This window comes from Emiliania huxleyi, assembly GCF_000372725.1.
Source record: "Emiliania huxleyi CCMP1516 unplaced genomic scaffold EMIHUscaffold_5, whole genome shotgun sequence".
NCBI classification, from domain to species: domain Eukaryota; phylum Haptophyta; order Isochrysidales; family Noelaerhabdaceae; genus Emiliania; species Emiliania huxleyi.
In genome coordinates this window covers 2,093,074-2,106,728 of record NW_005198244.1, presented here as the reverse complement: position 1 = coordinate 2,106,728, position 13,655 = coordinate 2,093,074, and the positions used below count along the sequence as shown (strand labels likewise).

The following is a 13,655-nucleotide window of genomic DNA, read 5'->3' as shown; positions in this document are numbered from 1 at the left end:
GCGATGTCGCCGCTTGCGGAGAGTGGCCGCGGCGCACGGCCAAAGGAGGACGTCCGCCGCGCGCGTCCCACGTCACCGCCACCCTCCGTGTCTGCAGACTCCTCTACCTCTGTGTCGGACGCCTCGGCAGGCTCGCGGAAGATTGTGCCGCCCTCGCGGATGCCGTTGTCGCGTGCAGCCGCCTTCGCCTTGCGCCCAAAGGAGGCGTTGCGCCGCAGCAAGGAGGCCATTTGTTGCCGGCTCCACCTGCCCGCCCGGCGTCCGCTGCGTCGCGATGGGCCGAGTCCGCCGCGATTCTCGAGACCGTTACACACGCGGGCCGTGTTGATTGTGCGACGGTTTTAGACGTTTTGCTTGCGTTGGCTAGGCGATGGCCATGGGTTGCGCAGGCAGCAGCCCGCGCAGCCAGCACACTTTTGATGGGGGAGTGGCAGCAGAGAGAGAGAGAGAGAGAGAGAGAGAGAGAGAGAGAGAGAGAGAGAGAGAGAGAGAGAGAGAGAGAGAGAGAGAGAGAGAGGCATCCTTCCTTTCTTCTTGCTTGCTTGGCAGCCGTCGACTTAAGTCTTAGAGAAAATCTCTCTTCAGAAAGAAAGAAGATGGGATACGGATTTCATCGCACGAAACCAAGAAGAGAAGAGATCCCGCAGCCAAAAGCTGCTCGCTCGAACCGCGGCCGACTCCGCCATCGCGGCCGCAGCTGTTGAGCTCTCCAGAACGCAGAAGACTGGTGCCTCATATGCTGCCTCCCCTGCGGATGCTGCCGGCGAGCCTGGCGGTCCGCTGTACTAAATAAATAAATAAAACGGACACCTCTACTAGGAGATGGGTAAAAAGGAACAGGTCCCCGCCCTGCGGTCTTTGTGCAGGGTTCTTTGTGGGTGTGGTCGGCGACTAGCCGGGGTCGTCCTCCCGATGGGGGACTAGCACTAGCCGTCTTCCACATGGTCCCTCGGGTCCCTGCTGCTCCTAATCTCGTCGTACATCCTCGTGCTGATCTCCGCAACATCCTGCTCCCTCCCTCGTCTCGCCCTGCGCGTCTGCTCCGCCTCCCCGTCGTCTGCTCTGCGTCGTCTGGTGACGGGTCCTCCATAGTCGGTCGAGGTCGCCGACAAGGATGTGCTGACTCAACTCTACCTCGAATTCTTCTACCCCCACGACTCGGAACGCGAATGTGACACGACCATCGGGTCCTTCGGCCACCAAAGCGAGATCACCCGAGAGCAGCTGAGCCTGCCTCTGGCCTCGCCTCCCTCTCCTTCAGGCATTCGTGGCAATCCTATGGGTCGTCCAGAGTATCGACCTCTGGCTTGTCAGTCGCGGTCACTTGATGACGACCATGAAGTACAGCGATCGCCACCTCGCTGGCCTCTCCGCAAGGCCTCCCGACCGCGTCGAACTCACGGCGCGGGCTCTCTCGCTACGGGACCGGCCCCAGCTATGGCTGAGGGCTAACAAGCTGCCGAGCCCAAATCACTGTGAGAGTCGTGATTTCTTGTTGGGTTTCTAAAATCTCTCTCGAAACCACGAATGCATAAATAAAATAAATCGCAAGAGGCATCTCCAGTGGCGACGCACGAACACAGAGGCAAGGAAGAGGCACAGCGCGCACCCCGCCCCGCTCGCAGGGCGTGCATCACACGGGGAGTGACGAGTGTGTGATTCCTCTCCGGGGCGAAAACACCGAACTTCTTTTGGCGGCTCCGGTGGTGTGAGAGAGATTTTAGGAAACCAACAAGAAATCACGACTCTCACAGTGATTTGGGCTCGGCAGCTTGTTAGCCCTCTTCTTGTGGTGTGCCTGAGAGTTTTTGGTGTGCCTGTGATAGTGCTAGCACGCGCCAGTTCGCACCTGTGTCGAGCCTGTCTGCTGTGAGCGAGACTTCTGTTGTTTAAATTCTTTTGTCTGTGTTAGTGCCAGTGCACGCCCTTCGAGCCGCGTCCCCCCCGTCGGCACCGTCGTCCCTGAGTGTGTCTCGCCTTGGCGACACACACTCGACGAGGACAGTCCTGCTGACGAGAACGTGTCGCGCGCCGGCGACGATTGCGGCGTGGTGGTTGCGTGTGCGAAGCGAAGATGGCGGAGGCGAAATTCTTTTGTGTCGGTGTCTGGGTTAGTTGCTCAGTCGGCGCCGGGAGCTGCTGCCATGAGCTCGTTCGCTGGGCGAGAGCTGCTCAACCCGGCCAATGTGATGGAGGCGTCGTACGACGCTGGGACGACGCTGCAGCAGGACAACGGGCTCAACTTCCTCGGCAAGGAGGTTGACACGGGGGTGCGCGCCGGCGGGGAGAAGCAGCGACAAAGCAACCGCACCGTGCCTGAGCCCTCTCCCGCCCGTTCCCCGGCGCAGACCACCATCATGGCCGTCCAGTATGACGGCGGCGTGATCGTCGGAGCCGACTCCCGAGTCTCCACCGGTGCGCGCCCGCGCGCCTGCCCCGCAGCGCGCCTTTGGGGTGTCGAGTTGCCCTCCCTCGAGTTGCGGCCGTATTCGCCGCGCCTAATCCTCACCGCGCCTCTCCTCCTTCCCCCCAGGCGTGTACATCTCCAACCGCGCGTCCGACAAGATCACCGCTGTCGACGACCGGATCTACTGCTGCCGCTCTGGCTCCGCCGCCGACACGCAGGCAAGAGCCCCGCTCCTACCGCCCGCTGGCCCTGGGAGGACTGCGCTTGCGCGCGCTGTCGGCCTCCCCCCGGACCCACATCTCGCCCCAACCTGTCAGGCGGTGAGCGACTACGTGCGCTACTTCCTGGACCAGCACCGGATGGAGTACGGGCAGCCGCCAAAGGCGCGGGGACCTCTCGCCCCCGCCCGCACCCCTCGGATCCGGACCTCTTTGCAGCTCCGCCTCGGCCGCAGCTGCCCCGCCCCCCCTGGGGCCGCCCCGCCCCCCTGGGGCCGCCGCTGCAAGGCGGCTGCACGTGTTCGAAGCGGCGCCCCCCGCCCACCTCCCTGTCAGGTTGCCACAGCAGCCAACCTCTTCCAGATGCTCTGCTACCAGAACAAAAACATGCTCACGGCGGGCATCATCGTGGCCGGCTGGGACAAGGAGAAGGGCGGGCAGGTCTTTGCGCTGCCGATCGGGGGTGCGCGCCGCGCCTCTGCGGCGCCTCTGCCAACCGCCCAGCCGCCTCCGTCGCCCCCTCTCCCCCCCACAACACACCCCCTCTGCCTCACGCCCTCCCCGCCCTGCCATCCCCCGCGCCCTTTCCCCCCTGGGGCTTGCCACCTGGGGGCGAGGGCCCACGCCTTGCCTGCCGGAGCGAGCCACAGGGCAGGGCCGGGGGAAGGAAGAACCCCCCTCCACCCCCCCCACCCCCCCCTTCTCCCAGGCGCGCTGATGGAGCGAGAGTACGCGACGGGCGGCTCCGGCTCGACGTGCGCTGACCGACTCGGACACGCGGCAGCCATGCTCTCCCTTGACCTCCGCCGGGGCCTTGCGCCACAGGTACATCTACGGCTTTTGCGACGCCTTCTTCAAGCCGGGCATGACAAAGCAGCAGTGCGAGGACTTCGTGACGAAGGGCTTGTGCCACGCCATGGCGCGTTGCTACACCCGCCGCCCCTCTCCGCTACCCCCGCCGCCCCTCTCCGCAGAGCCACCGCGGGGCCCTTCACCCGTCCACGACCCCTCACGACCCCTCACGCCCCCTCACGCTCCTCCAAAAGAGGACAGACAGACACGCTGCTCCTCGCCCCCCCCCCCACCCCCCGTTCCCTTCCCTTTCCGGCAGGCGCGCGACGGCTCCTCGGGCGGAATCATCCGGATGGCCATCATCGACGAGAGCGGCGTGGAGCGAAAGTTCATTGCGGGCGACAAGCTGCCGTACGGCCCGCTGTGAGGGTGCCTTGCAGAGGGGAAGCTCACCATCCACCCCCACCCCCCTCGTGCCCACTCCCATCCCGCCCATGCTACAACTTGCTACTGTGCCGCAAATTCTGGGGCGGCGAGAGAGTATGCAGGGCCCGCAGGGGTGGGTTGCAGCGAGACGCAGACTCTTGCGCGCCCCGGTGGCGTGTACTTCGTTACGATCCGCCTTGCGCTCTGTGCAACTCTCAAACTAAGTCCCGATGGTAGCGAGTTTCGGGTTTCGCGTTGGTTGAAGCCGCCCCGTTGCGGGCGCAGGCCGGCAACGCGCAACGCCCGGTTGGCGCGGTCGTCTCTACTGACTACTCTCAAGCTGTGAACAACAGTTCCTTCAGCACCCCGAAAATGATCGCCCTTCGGGCACCTTCCCACGCGCCTACGGGCACCCCAACACTCCCACACGCCGAGCCACGCGCGGCCGGCGCCTCTCATGCCCTTCTCCACGCACACCGCGTGAAAACTGCGCGTACGTCCCCGCGCGCACGCAAACACGCGCAGCGCCATTTCAGAGCTGTGCCATGTGCGTCTGCTCTGTGCTGGCACCCCATGGCCGGCCCGCGCCGCCCGCACCAGCCACGCGCCTCTCGCACCACCAGACCCAGGCGCACGACCACTCACGCCGCGACGCGCGCGCCGCAGTGCACCTCTCACTGCAGTCTGCGCCCATTGCACAAGCGCCTGCACCTTCTTCAGGCACCATACCGCACCGGAGCGCGACGCGACCGGCAAGACGCTTCACCGCGAGGCGCGCGCGGCGGCACGCCGCGCGCGCAGGCCACCGAGCTCGCGCTACGTTACCCGAGCAGGGCTGCTGTGCAGTCTGCATGCAGACTACACAGCAACCCTGCTTGTTCTGAACATTCAGCCCGCGTGCTCCGCGCTGCGCCCCTGCCGCCACGCGCCTGGTCTGCACTGCACGAGGCGCGCGCGTGGCACGCTGCGCGCACGCTCCGCCATCCGTTCAGTCCGCTGTCCAGTCTGCCTGCACACAGCACAGAGCACACACTGCCAGCCTGCCTGCACACACAGCAAAGTACACAGCATACAGCACCATGTGCACGCATACGCCTAACGACGCAGCCCGCACCCCACAACAATAGCCTGCCTCACGCCTCACCACGCCGTCTCGCGCTCACACCGCCAGCAGCCCGATCAGAGAAACTGCCTGCAGTTACCAGTTTTCTTTCTCTGTGCATTCTGAGACCTTTTCATTCACCCCGCCGCCGCGCCTCCCCGGGCACTCACCGCAGCAGTGAAGATGTGAGTCGAAGTATGGGATATCGACCGAGCCCGCGCCTGCCGCACAAACGACAAAGTTCTTTTTACTGCCATAAGCATAAAAAGAAACCAAAAAGAAAAAAGCTCGTTATAGAATAGAAAGAAAACTGACAGGAAAGAAAAAACACCGCGGGGACCCACTTCCCCCCTCCCCCCCGCCCCCCCGAGGCTCAGAAAATAAAAGAAAAACAGCCTAACCCCAGTAGGGATAACGCCAAACTGACAGGAAAGAAAGAACACCGCGTGAATTCAGAAAATAAAAGAAAAACAGCCTAACCCCAGTAGGTATAACGCCGAGTGCCAGACCACCAGGGGGCAAGTGTGTGTAGCACCTTCGACCCCGAAATGAAGGTCGCCACGCAAAACCGGGCGCTAGGAGAGGTGAACTGAAGGCTGAGACAACGGAGGCCGAGCCTGAGTGGGCGCCCGCGCGCCCCCACGCAGGCAAGCCTCTGTCCTTCGGCCCACTCCGGCGATCGTCCGTGGGCGGCCGCGGACAACATGGTGCCTAATCAATTCCCCCAACACCCGACCCCACTCTAGGGACAGCAGCGCGCTTCTCATCCCGGAGAGGGAAGGAGGGGGTGGGGGGGGAGGGGGAGATCAGAGAGCCAAGGCACGGGAGTACCCCCGATGGACGCGAGTAGGGGGGAAAGCGAGACGAGAGATTCAAGGCGAACTTCATCACCCGTCCAGGAGCCCCGCATTAGGTAGCGACCCCAGGTTCAGAGCTAGGCTTCCCGACAGGGCAGGAAACCCCCAGCGCGCAGGCGGGGCCCACGGTAGCCTCGTGCAGTACGCGATACCGAGAGCTGGGGGAGAGGCGCGCCACGCCAAGGGGGACAAGTGACGGGGGGGGGAGAGTAGTGTCTTTCGCAGGTAAAACGCAATTTTTTTTTCTACTGACTACTCTCTTGGCACTTGGGCCCAGCCGCCCAGGGTTGTGGGTTCTCGGCTTCTCGGCTGCTTTCGGCAGGGGCAGGGCCGCTGGTGACCGGCATAGCCATAGGCTACCTACGCTAGCCGGAACAGGGCTCCGAGGTCGACTCAGGTGACGCCGTGGCGAAAAGAAAAGCGCGCGCGACTCGCTCGCGCGGCGCGATGAACTCCAAGTTGACCCACCGCCTGCTGCCTCTGAGCGAGGCTGGCGTCGCAGAGGCTGGCGACTGCCTCGAGGCCCCACGCGGCCTGTTTTGCCTGCCGGCGGTGGTCAACATCGGCGTGCAGAAGGCAGGCACGGGCGAGCTGCAGACGTGGCTTGGGGCGCACCCGCTCATGCTGGCGCACGGGGGCGAGGTCCACTTTTTCGACGGGCTCCGGCCGTCTGCTGCGATGCTGCGCTGCGGACAACGGCAACGCACAAACTTGCGGCAGCGCTACGCGAGGCACCTGTGGCACCGCCGGCCGCTGAGCCGAGACAATGTGGGCGCCGCCGCGTCGAGCGCGATGGCTGCCGGCGCGCCGCTTGTAAGGTGGCGTCCGCACGTGAGAAAGGGTTGAGGACCCACCTGCACCGGCTCATGCCACGCACTCGCTCACGCCACACACAGACCACCTCGAGACCGGACGACGTTGCCGCCCGGCGTACTCGCCGACGCACCGCCCCGACCCGACGGCGTATCTCCGGGGAGCTCGCCGCCAGCTTCCTTCGAGCCCCTGCTCCTCAGGCGGCTGGCCTACGAGAAGACGCCCGCGTACTTTGACCTCTCGAACCCGGCGCTGCTCGCGTGCGCACTCCTCGCCCCGCCGCCCAGCCGTCCTCCACCCGTCTCTCCTCCGTCGCTCGGCCTCTCCCGCCCTCCCGCTCCACCCGCCCCGCCTTCACCCCTCCCCCCCCCTCCCCCCCCCCTCTGCCGCAGCTGCGCCGTCCCGCGCGCCGAGCTGCTCGTGATGCTGCGCGCACCGGCGGCGCGCGCCATCTCCGCCTACCAGGCCTCCCCTCCCTCCCTCACCGCCCCTCTCCCGTGTCCGCACACCAGGCCAGCCTCCCTCCCTCACCGCCCCTCTCCCTCCGCCCCCCCCCCCTCCCCTCCGCCCCTCCCCTCCGCCCCTCCCCTCCTCCGGGACTCAGCCGTGGCACCGCGCCAAGACTCTCCCAAGACCATCTCCGGAACCCCCGCCCGCCCACCACTCCCGCCACCACACCCCTCACCGCTCCTTCTGCGCGGCCGCTGCAGATGTGCGCCGGACACATCCACGGCAAGTGGTGCCAGGCCAGCATCGACGAGGCCATCGGCTCGGCGCTCACCCGCTCCGCCTCCGGATCCGTGCCTCGCCTTCGCCGGAGGAGCGCCTCGCCCTGCTGCTGCTGCAGCGGCCGCTCGCGGCGTTCGCCACCATGACGGAACGAATGGATGGATCAGGCATCTCTCGCCGCAGCTCAAGCGGCTGCTGACGATGGGCATGTGCGCGCTACACCTACCTGCCACCCGCCTCCCACACCCTCCTGGGCACGAGGCTTTCCTCTCGCCTCCTCTCGCCTCCTCTCCGCCTCCTTCCGCCTCCTCGCCGCCTCCTCTCCGCCTCCTCTTAGCTCCCCGTCGCTTCGAGTCGCGCCCCGTTTTCGCCCTGCGGCGTCGCATCGCCGCCCTCGCCCATCACGCGTCCACACCGCTCACTCGCCCGCCGCAGGTACTCGGCCCACCTGCACCGCTGGCTCGAGCACTTCGACGCCGCACAGATGCGCATCCTCTGGCTCGAAGCGCTGCGAGGCGGCGGCGCGTGGAGTACGGACCCGCGACACGGCCGACACGCCTCCACCCGCGTAGGCTCGAGCACTTCAAGTCGGAGCCCTTCGAGTGCATGGACGCGGTGCAGGTGACTTCCGAGACCCTTCCGCCGTCCCTCCCTTGCGTGCCAGAGTGTTACACAGAGGGCTGCCACAGACTCGCGCGGCCGCCCTCTCGCCGCCCTCGCCTGCTGCCACCGATGCCTTCAGCTCGGCCTTGCGCGTCTTGCTCTTCCTCACGCCTAGAGCTCTACCCTCCCCGCCACCAGCGCTTCCTCGGCTTGCCGCCCCACGACTACCGCGCCTCGGCGACGAGGAACGAGAAGGGTCTTTGGGTCATCGGCAAGTCGAAGTCGTCGAGCGAGAGGCGAGGGAGGTAGCCGGGAGAGCGCCGAGAGATTGCTGAGAGATCGCTGAGAGGCCGGTGCGGGATCGGCGAGGGGCGTCCCAACCCGGCCGCCGCCCCGCACTCGCCGCCCTCCGCCCTCTCACTGGACGCCCCTCTGCGAGGGACACCTGCGAGGGACTCGCCTCTGACCACACCCACCCACGAACCTACGCGCCCCCCACGCTTCCCGACCTCCCAGCGCGCCTCCGCGACTCAGGTGGGACAAGACGCCGCCCTCGCCAGAGGTCAACGCGACTCTGCACCAGTTTTACGCGCCCTGGCAGCGAACCCTCGCCGAGCTCCTGCGCGCGCACAACTTGTCGCTGTTGCCCGCGCGGCCGATACCAGGGTAGCATCGGCGGACTGTACGTTTGTACACCAGAGGCGGTTGGTTTGCCTGCTCCAGCGCGGCTGTCTAGGCGAGCGCGGCATGTGTACCGCGGGGATTGTGGATGTGAGTCAGAGATGCTCAGCCGATGGCACAAAGCCGCTTGGGCTCGACGGAGTGCGGGTGCGCTGTCCCACCTGTCCTCCCACGACGGGTGTTGTCCGCCCGACGCAGCAGCGCAATAGAGCAGATGTGCGAGGCTCTCGGTGATATATCCGGATTGCGAGTGCATCCAGCCCACCGGAGTGCAGGGGCACGACGCAGGGTGAGCACAGAGCCGCGTGCCTGTCCCGTCCCCGTTATAATTACTGTGTATGGCGGGCGCGCTCCATATAATTAAAAGCCATGCGAGTCAAGCTTAAGAGTCAGACACGCGGTACGCGGACAATAGAGAGGGTCACTCGTCGATGTGCGCCAAGGACCACGCACCGCGCGCACAAACGAGTCGAAGACGCACAGAGAGGTGACAGAGCAGGTTCAGGCCAAGCGAAGGCCTCAGCACAGTCCACAGAAGCAAACACACAGACACACCTCGAGCCTCTACCTAGAGGACTGTCCAGCCTGGAGCAGAGCCATCCCTCCATCCATCGGCGGACAAGTGTACAGAGGCGACACCGCCCCTGATCCCACACACACGCGAATAGTCATTGCCACGGGTGGGCGGTGCCCACCGGGCCACACGACACATCGAGTTTATCGAGCATTCCTCGCGCAAGGACCACATTTCTGACTCCCACTGCGAGCATATCCCGCCCTGTCATGTCGTTGCTCAGGTCCACTCTCGTTTCGAGCACTTGTACCTCAATGGTCGGTGTTGGCACTGGGGTTCCCTTCGGGTATATTGTGACAGCTGACGGCGGGATTTCCACTTTTGTTTCGTCCTCCTCGGGGTCGTCTTCCCCGGCTTCCTTGCGTTCGGCGTGGCTTACCCTCCATGCCGTGAACAGGCGCTTTATCCACTCTATATTCTTCTCTCGTTCCTCTGCCCGTGCCTTGGTCTTGTCGTTGTTTCGCACCCATGTCTGTATGGCCATCGAGGCTGCCTTCCCCACTACCTGTAGTTCACTCGTCACCTCTCCCGCGAGCTCCCCTCTCTTTCTTTCGGTTATGGTGTCCGTGAGTGCGGGCAGCGTGCAGGCAATCACGGGCGCTATTTTGTCGTACTCCCCTTCGGCGAGCGCTCCGAATCTAGACCCCATTGCCTTTAAGGAGGCTGCCCTCGCGCGTCTCAGGAATGTAGCGGTGTCTTTTGAGTCCGGCGCCGCCCGTTCGACTATTGCTGTCGCCCTCGCCGTGTGTTTGTCTAGCTTCCGCATGAAGTGACGCGCCTCTTCCTTATTTCCAGCGCAGCTGCCGCTCAGTATGTGCGCCAACGACGCCTGTGGTGGCTCACTGTCTTCTTGTTTCCAGTCGTCCCAGTCTCTCAGTTCTCCGCGTCTCCTCCTTGCCTCGCGCGCCTCTTTTGTGGCCTCATCCCTAGCCGCCTTGCACGCTCCGCATCCCCAGAACGCGCTTCTCAGAGGTCGGCTCCAAGAATCCTCCTGTAAAATTCTTTTGACTGTACGCGCTTCAGCGAATTTACTGCGGCGCCGGGGGTTGTTCACTACTCGCTCCGTGACATGTCACGAACCCTCTTCTGCCCGGCCGGCCACTTGTGGGCCAGGCTACGGCGTGCTCCAGCGGGTGGTGCTGGCCTGGTCGCCGCCCGCTCGGCGTGGCGCGTCGAGGTCGGGCTGACTGTGCATGCGCTGGAGGACATCGGTGATGTGATCGCTGTCGGGCACGGACCCACGGCTCCTGGCAACAGGGTCGAGGCTGGCGCTGCCCTCCTGACGCTGGACTGGGAGGCCCATCGCGTCAGCACAGCTGACGAGCTCTACCACACGCAGTGGGCGCTCGTCGAGGGTGCACACCCGCTGCACTCGCCCTTTGGAGGCACGCTCCTCGGGCTGTGCTCGGACGACGACGCGCGGCGCCTCGGCCCCGAGACGGTGCTGGCCACCCTGCACGTCGACCGGCCGGGCCTCGCCGCCTCGCAGCTCGTGGGCGAGGCGCAGTACCTCGCGGCGGTCAGAGGGGCGCCGCCAGGCCGCTTCGGGCGGGAGAGCACCCTGCACGAGCAGCACAGCATCGGAGGCCACCGCGCTGACTAGATTCTAGTTCATCACAGGCTGTTTCCCTTTTCATGCGCCTATTCCCATGTTTGTAGTTTGATACTTGGCCCCACTCACAGTTATTGTTATGGTGTTATGGCTCCCTGCGTGGGCATAGCAGCCCATAAGTGGCCCCATAACAATTAACACGTTTGAAGTTATGGCTGTCATGGCTGTTATGGGGCCGGCCCCATAACAGCCATAACAGCCATAACATGTTATGGGCTGCTCTAGGGGCTGCTATGTCGTCCTATGTGCTATGAGAGAGTCCCCGGTGCCGGCCTCCACGCCGAACAGCTCTCGCGCCACAACGACTGCGCACTGGTATATTTTTGCAATTTTGGATTCACCTCTTCGCCGAATATTTTCTCTTTTGCCCTCAAGTTACGAAATTCAATCATCAAACCTCGGGGTGCTCGGATCACCAAATAAAATAAATAAAACGGGCAAACTCTGAGACGAGATGGGATTTACCTGACATGTGTCCCCGCCCTGCACGATCTTGGTGTGAGGGATCTTCAATCCGTGTCCCCTCACCCCTCGTCACAACCCGACACGGAAGAGCGGCAAGAGTTGGGGCTGCGGCTACGGCTGCGGCTATGAGAGGGGCCGGGGTCGCGGGAGAGCCGCTGCGCCGCGTGGACGCGCCTACACCGCTCTTGCTCCGCTCGCCACCTCTCGCAAAGGTCCAAAGCCATAGCCACCACCTCCTCCGGCAAGTCCTTTCGCCGTATCTCGCCGTCCCTCCACGCCTGGAAGAGCTCGTCGTCATAGCCGTATTGCATCACAGCCTGCTGAACTGCGTCGTGTACGACCCCTGCCGTCCTATCCTGCGCCTCAGCGTCGGAAAAGTCGAACTCGGAGTCATACTCGGAAGCAGGCACAGACGGCCGCGGTGATTCGGCAGGCGGCGAGGAGGGGGAGGGGGAGCGCGGCGGTGCGCGCTCGTGGCTCCCGCTGGTGCCAGAAGGGCCAGCGCCCAGCGCGCTCAGCCTGTTCTTGTTCACCTTGGGAGAAGGGGGTGGGGGTCCACCTCCCATGGGTGCGGGCTGGCGGTCAGGCTTGCGCTTGACCGCCTTGCCCGGCGGCTTGCGGCCAGGGTTCCTCATGGTGAACCTGTCCGGCATGCCGCCCTTCCCAACCCTGGTCCACCCCTCGGGCGACTCGTTGGGCTGGGGTTGCTGCACCTGTTGGTGCTGCGGGTGTGCCTGCGGTGCTGCGGCCGGAGCTGCAGCGGCGGCAGGCGGTGCTGCGGGCGGTGCCGCGGCGGAGGTGGCAGCAGGCACAGGCTGCGGTGGGGCACTGCCCTCCTTGGCCTGCTGCCGCTCCCTGTCCCTCTCCCACTGGGACTGGGGCTGGACAATGAACTGCTTGCCCATGGGCGTCGGGTTGACGCTGAAGCTCCACCAGTTGCGCTCCACGGCGAGCTGCGAGAGGATGCGAATCATCGCCTCGTCTTGCGGCGCCACCGCCTCTCCTGTGGCTTGCGCGCACAGTTTGCGCCTGGCCGCAACGGACGGGCCATCGCGAGCGTCGGCCATGGCCCCGTTTCGCCGTTTCGCCGAGCTCCGTTGGACGTTTTCAAGATTAGCGTGTCAGAGTGAAATGGAACTAGCCATACACCTGCTTCTCAGCGTCTCGCGTGACAACGTCGCGCTCGGCGGACTCGTCCCTCGATCCCTCGCCGCCTCGGGAAACGCGGGGTAGATTTGCAGGCCGTTTGACGCGTCGATGGCCCACGCCTCTCGGATCTCAGAGCACAGTGAGTCGTACGACACGGACAGCACAGTTGAAGCCGGGAATCCTTCTTGCTGAGTCTTCTTGAAGTCGGAGACGCGCAGGTCAAATGACGAGGGCTTATGAGGTGTTATAAGGGGTGTTATGAGGTGTTATGAGGTGTTATGAGCAGCCAGCCATAACAGCCATAGCTGCAGAAAACCTGTTAGTTATGGCCGCTCTCATAAGACATAACCTTGAGCGGGGCCCAATGATACCACACTATCTCGAGTAGCAATCGCGCTCTATGGACTGGGGTTGCGAGAGGTGTGACGTGTGAGAGCGCATGCCGCATCCGCGCCACTGAGCACTTTTGGGGAGCAGCGAGCACACTTGGAGTGCGGTCTGGAGATCGTGTTTTTCTTCCTACTTCCACCGTTGCTCCCTGTAAGTTACAAAAATAACAAAAAATTTCTCTCTCTCTCTCACGTAACACATCAAACTCTCCGATTATGACATGCACATGTGCATGTTCCTGATGCCTTCATGCCCGATCGTCGATCGATCGAAATGCTCGGAAGCGAACTCGGCCGTCCGTGCTCCGGACGGCTCCGGCTGGCGCGGCTGTGTCTCGTCCGGTCGAGGAGACAGTGGATCCCTCCGGACGCACCTGGCGATGACAGCGTGGAGCGAAGTCACCGTCGCCGTACTGGGTGGCTCTGCCGCCGCAGCCATAGCCGCGCGCACGACCGCCGCGCTCGCAACGCTCACAGCGAACCGCTTCAGCGTGGATGATGGTGAGGCCAGGCCCCTGCCGCCTCTCTGGGCACAGCTTCTGTGTGGACACACCACCGGATCGCTCTCATCGACGTTGCGCACTATGCTGTGGCTCAACTGCGCGTCGGTCACGCTGGATCTCCTCAGCCTCGCCTTCACCGCGGACTTTGTGCGCCTAACAATGGACGACACCTCGACAATATTCAACACGTGCGGCTGTGCTACATTGTCACCAACCTCATCGCCGCCCTTACCGGTGTGCTCCATCACCAGACCGTCCCAAGCTTAGGTGCACGTCTTTGCCAACGCTGGCGGCGCTGCTCCATTTGTTGCCACGTCGCTCCGCCCGACTATACT

The 13,655-nt window shown here is 64.2% G+C and overlaps 4 protein-coding genes across 4 annotated transcripts; 3 read left to right on the top strand and 1 right to left on the bottom strand.

The window, feature by feature from the left end:
* The first annotated feature begins 2,109 nt into the window (after positions 1–2,109).
* Positions 2,110–4,082, top strand: EMIHUDRAFT_432777 (hypothetical protein). The gene is made up of 8 exons (XM_005767348.1): positions 2,110–2,270; positions 2,349–2,415; positions 2,534–2,625; positions 2,725–2,790; positions 2,962–3,088; positions 3,335–3,380; positions 3,451–3,544; positions 3,737–4,082. Exons 1-8 carry the CDS (start codon positions 2,145–2,147, stop codon positions 3,842–3,844), a joined length of 726 nt encoding a protein of 241 aa, XP_005767405.1. The 5' UTR covers positions 2,110–2,144; the 3' UTR covers positions 3,845–4,082.
* Positions 4,083–6,249: 2,167 nt separating this feature from the next.
* EMIHUDRAFT_197680 (hypothetical protein) lies at positions 6,250–8,617 on the top strand (the record flags this gene model as incomplete). Its single annotated transcript, XM_005767347.1, has 5 exons — positions 6,250–6,620; positions 6,816–6,875; positions 7,917–7,965; positions 8,146–8,252; positions 8,482–8,617. The coding sequence occupies 5 exons, from the start codon at positions 6,250–6,252 to the stop codon at positions 8,615–8,617; spliced, it is 723 nt and encodes a 240-aa protein (XP_005767404.1).
* Positions 8,618–10,271: 1,654 nt separating this feature from the next.
* Positions 10,272–10,805, top strand: EMIHUDRAFT_197678 (hypothetical protein; the record flags this gene model as incomplete). Its single annotated transcript, XM_005767346.1, has 1 exon — positions 10,272–10,805. One exon carries the CDS (start codon positions 10,272–10,274, stop codon positions 10,803–10,805), a length of 534 nt encoding a protein of 177 aa, XP_005767403.1.
* Positions 10,806–11,338: 533 nt separating this feature from the next.
* EMIHUDRAFT_96620 (hypothetical protein) lies at positions 11,339–12,346 on the bottom strand (the record flags this gene model as incomplete). The annotated part of the gene is made up of 1 exon (XM_005767345.1): positions 11,339–12,346. The coding sequence occupies one exon, from the start codon at positions 12,344–12,346 to the stop codon at positions 11,339–11,341; it is 1,008 nt and encodes a 335-aa protein (XP_005767402.1).
* Positions 12,347–13,655: the final 1,309 nt, after the last annotated feature.

Coding starts and splice junctions, on each gene's coding strand:
- EMIHUDRAFT_432777 (XM_005767348.1), top strand. CDS start 2,145: ATGAGCTCGTTCGCTGGGCGAGAGCTGCTCAACCCGGCCAATGTGATG. Junction 2,271..2,348: donor GCAAGGAGGTTGACACGGGG/GTGCGCGCCGGC, acceptor TCCCCGGCGCAG/ACCACCATCATGGCCGTCCA. Junction 2,626..2,724: donor GCTCCGCCGCCGACACGCAG/GCAAGAGCCCCG, acceptor CCAACCTGTCAG/GCGGTGAGCGACTACGTGCG.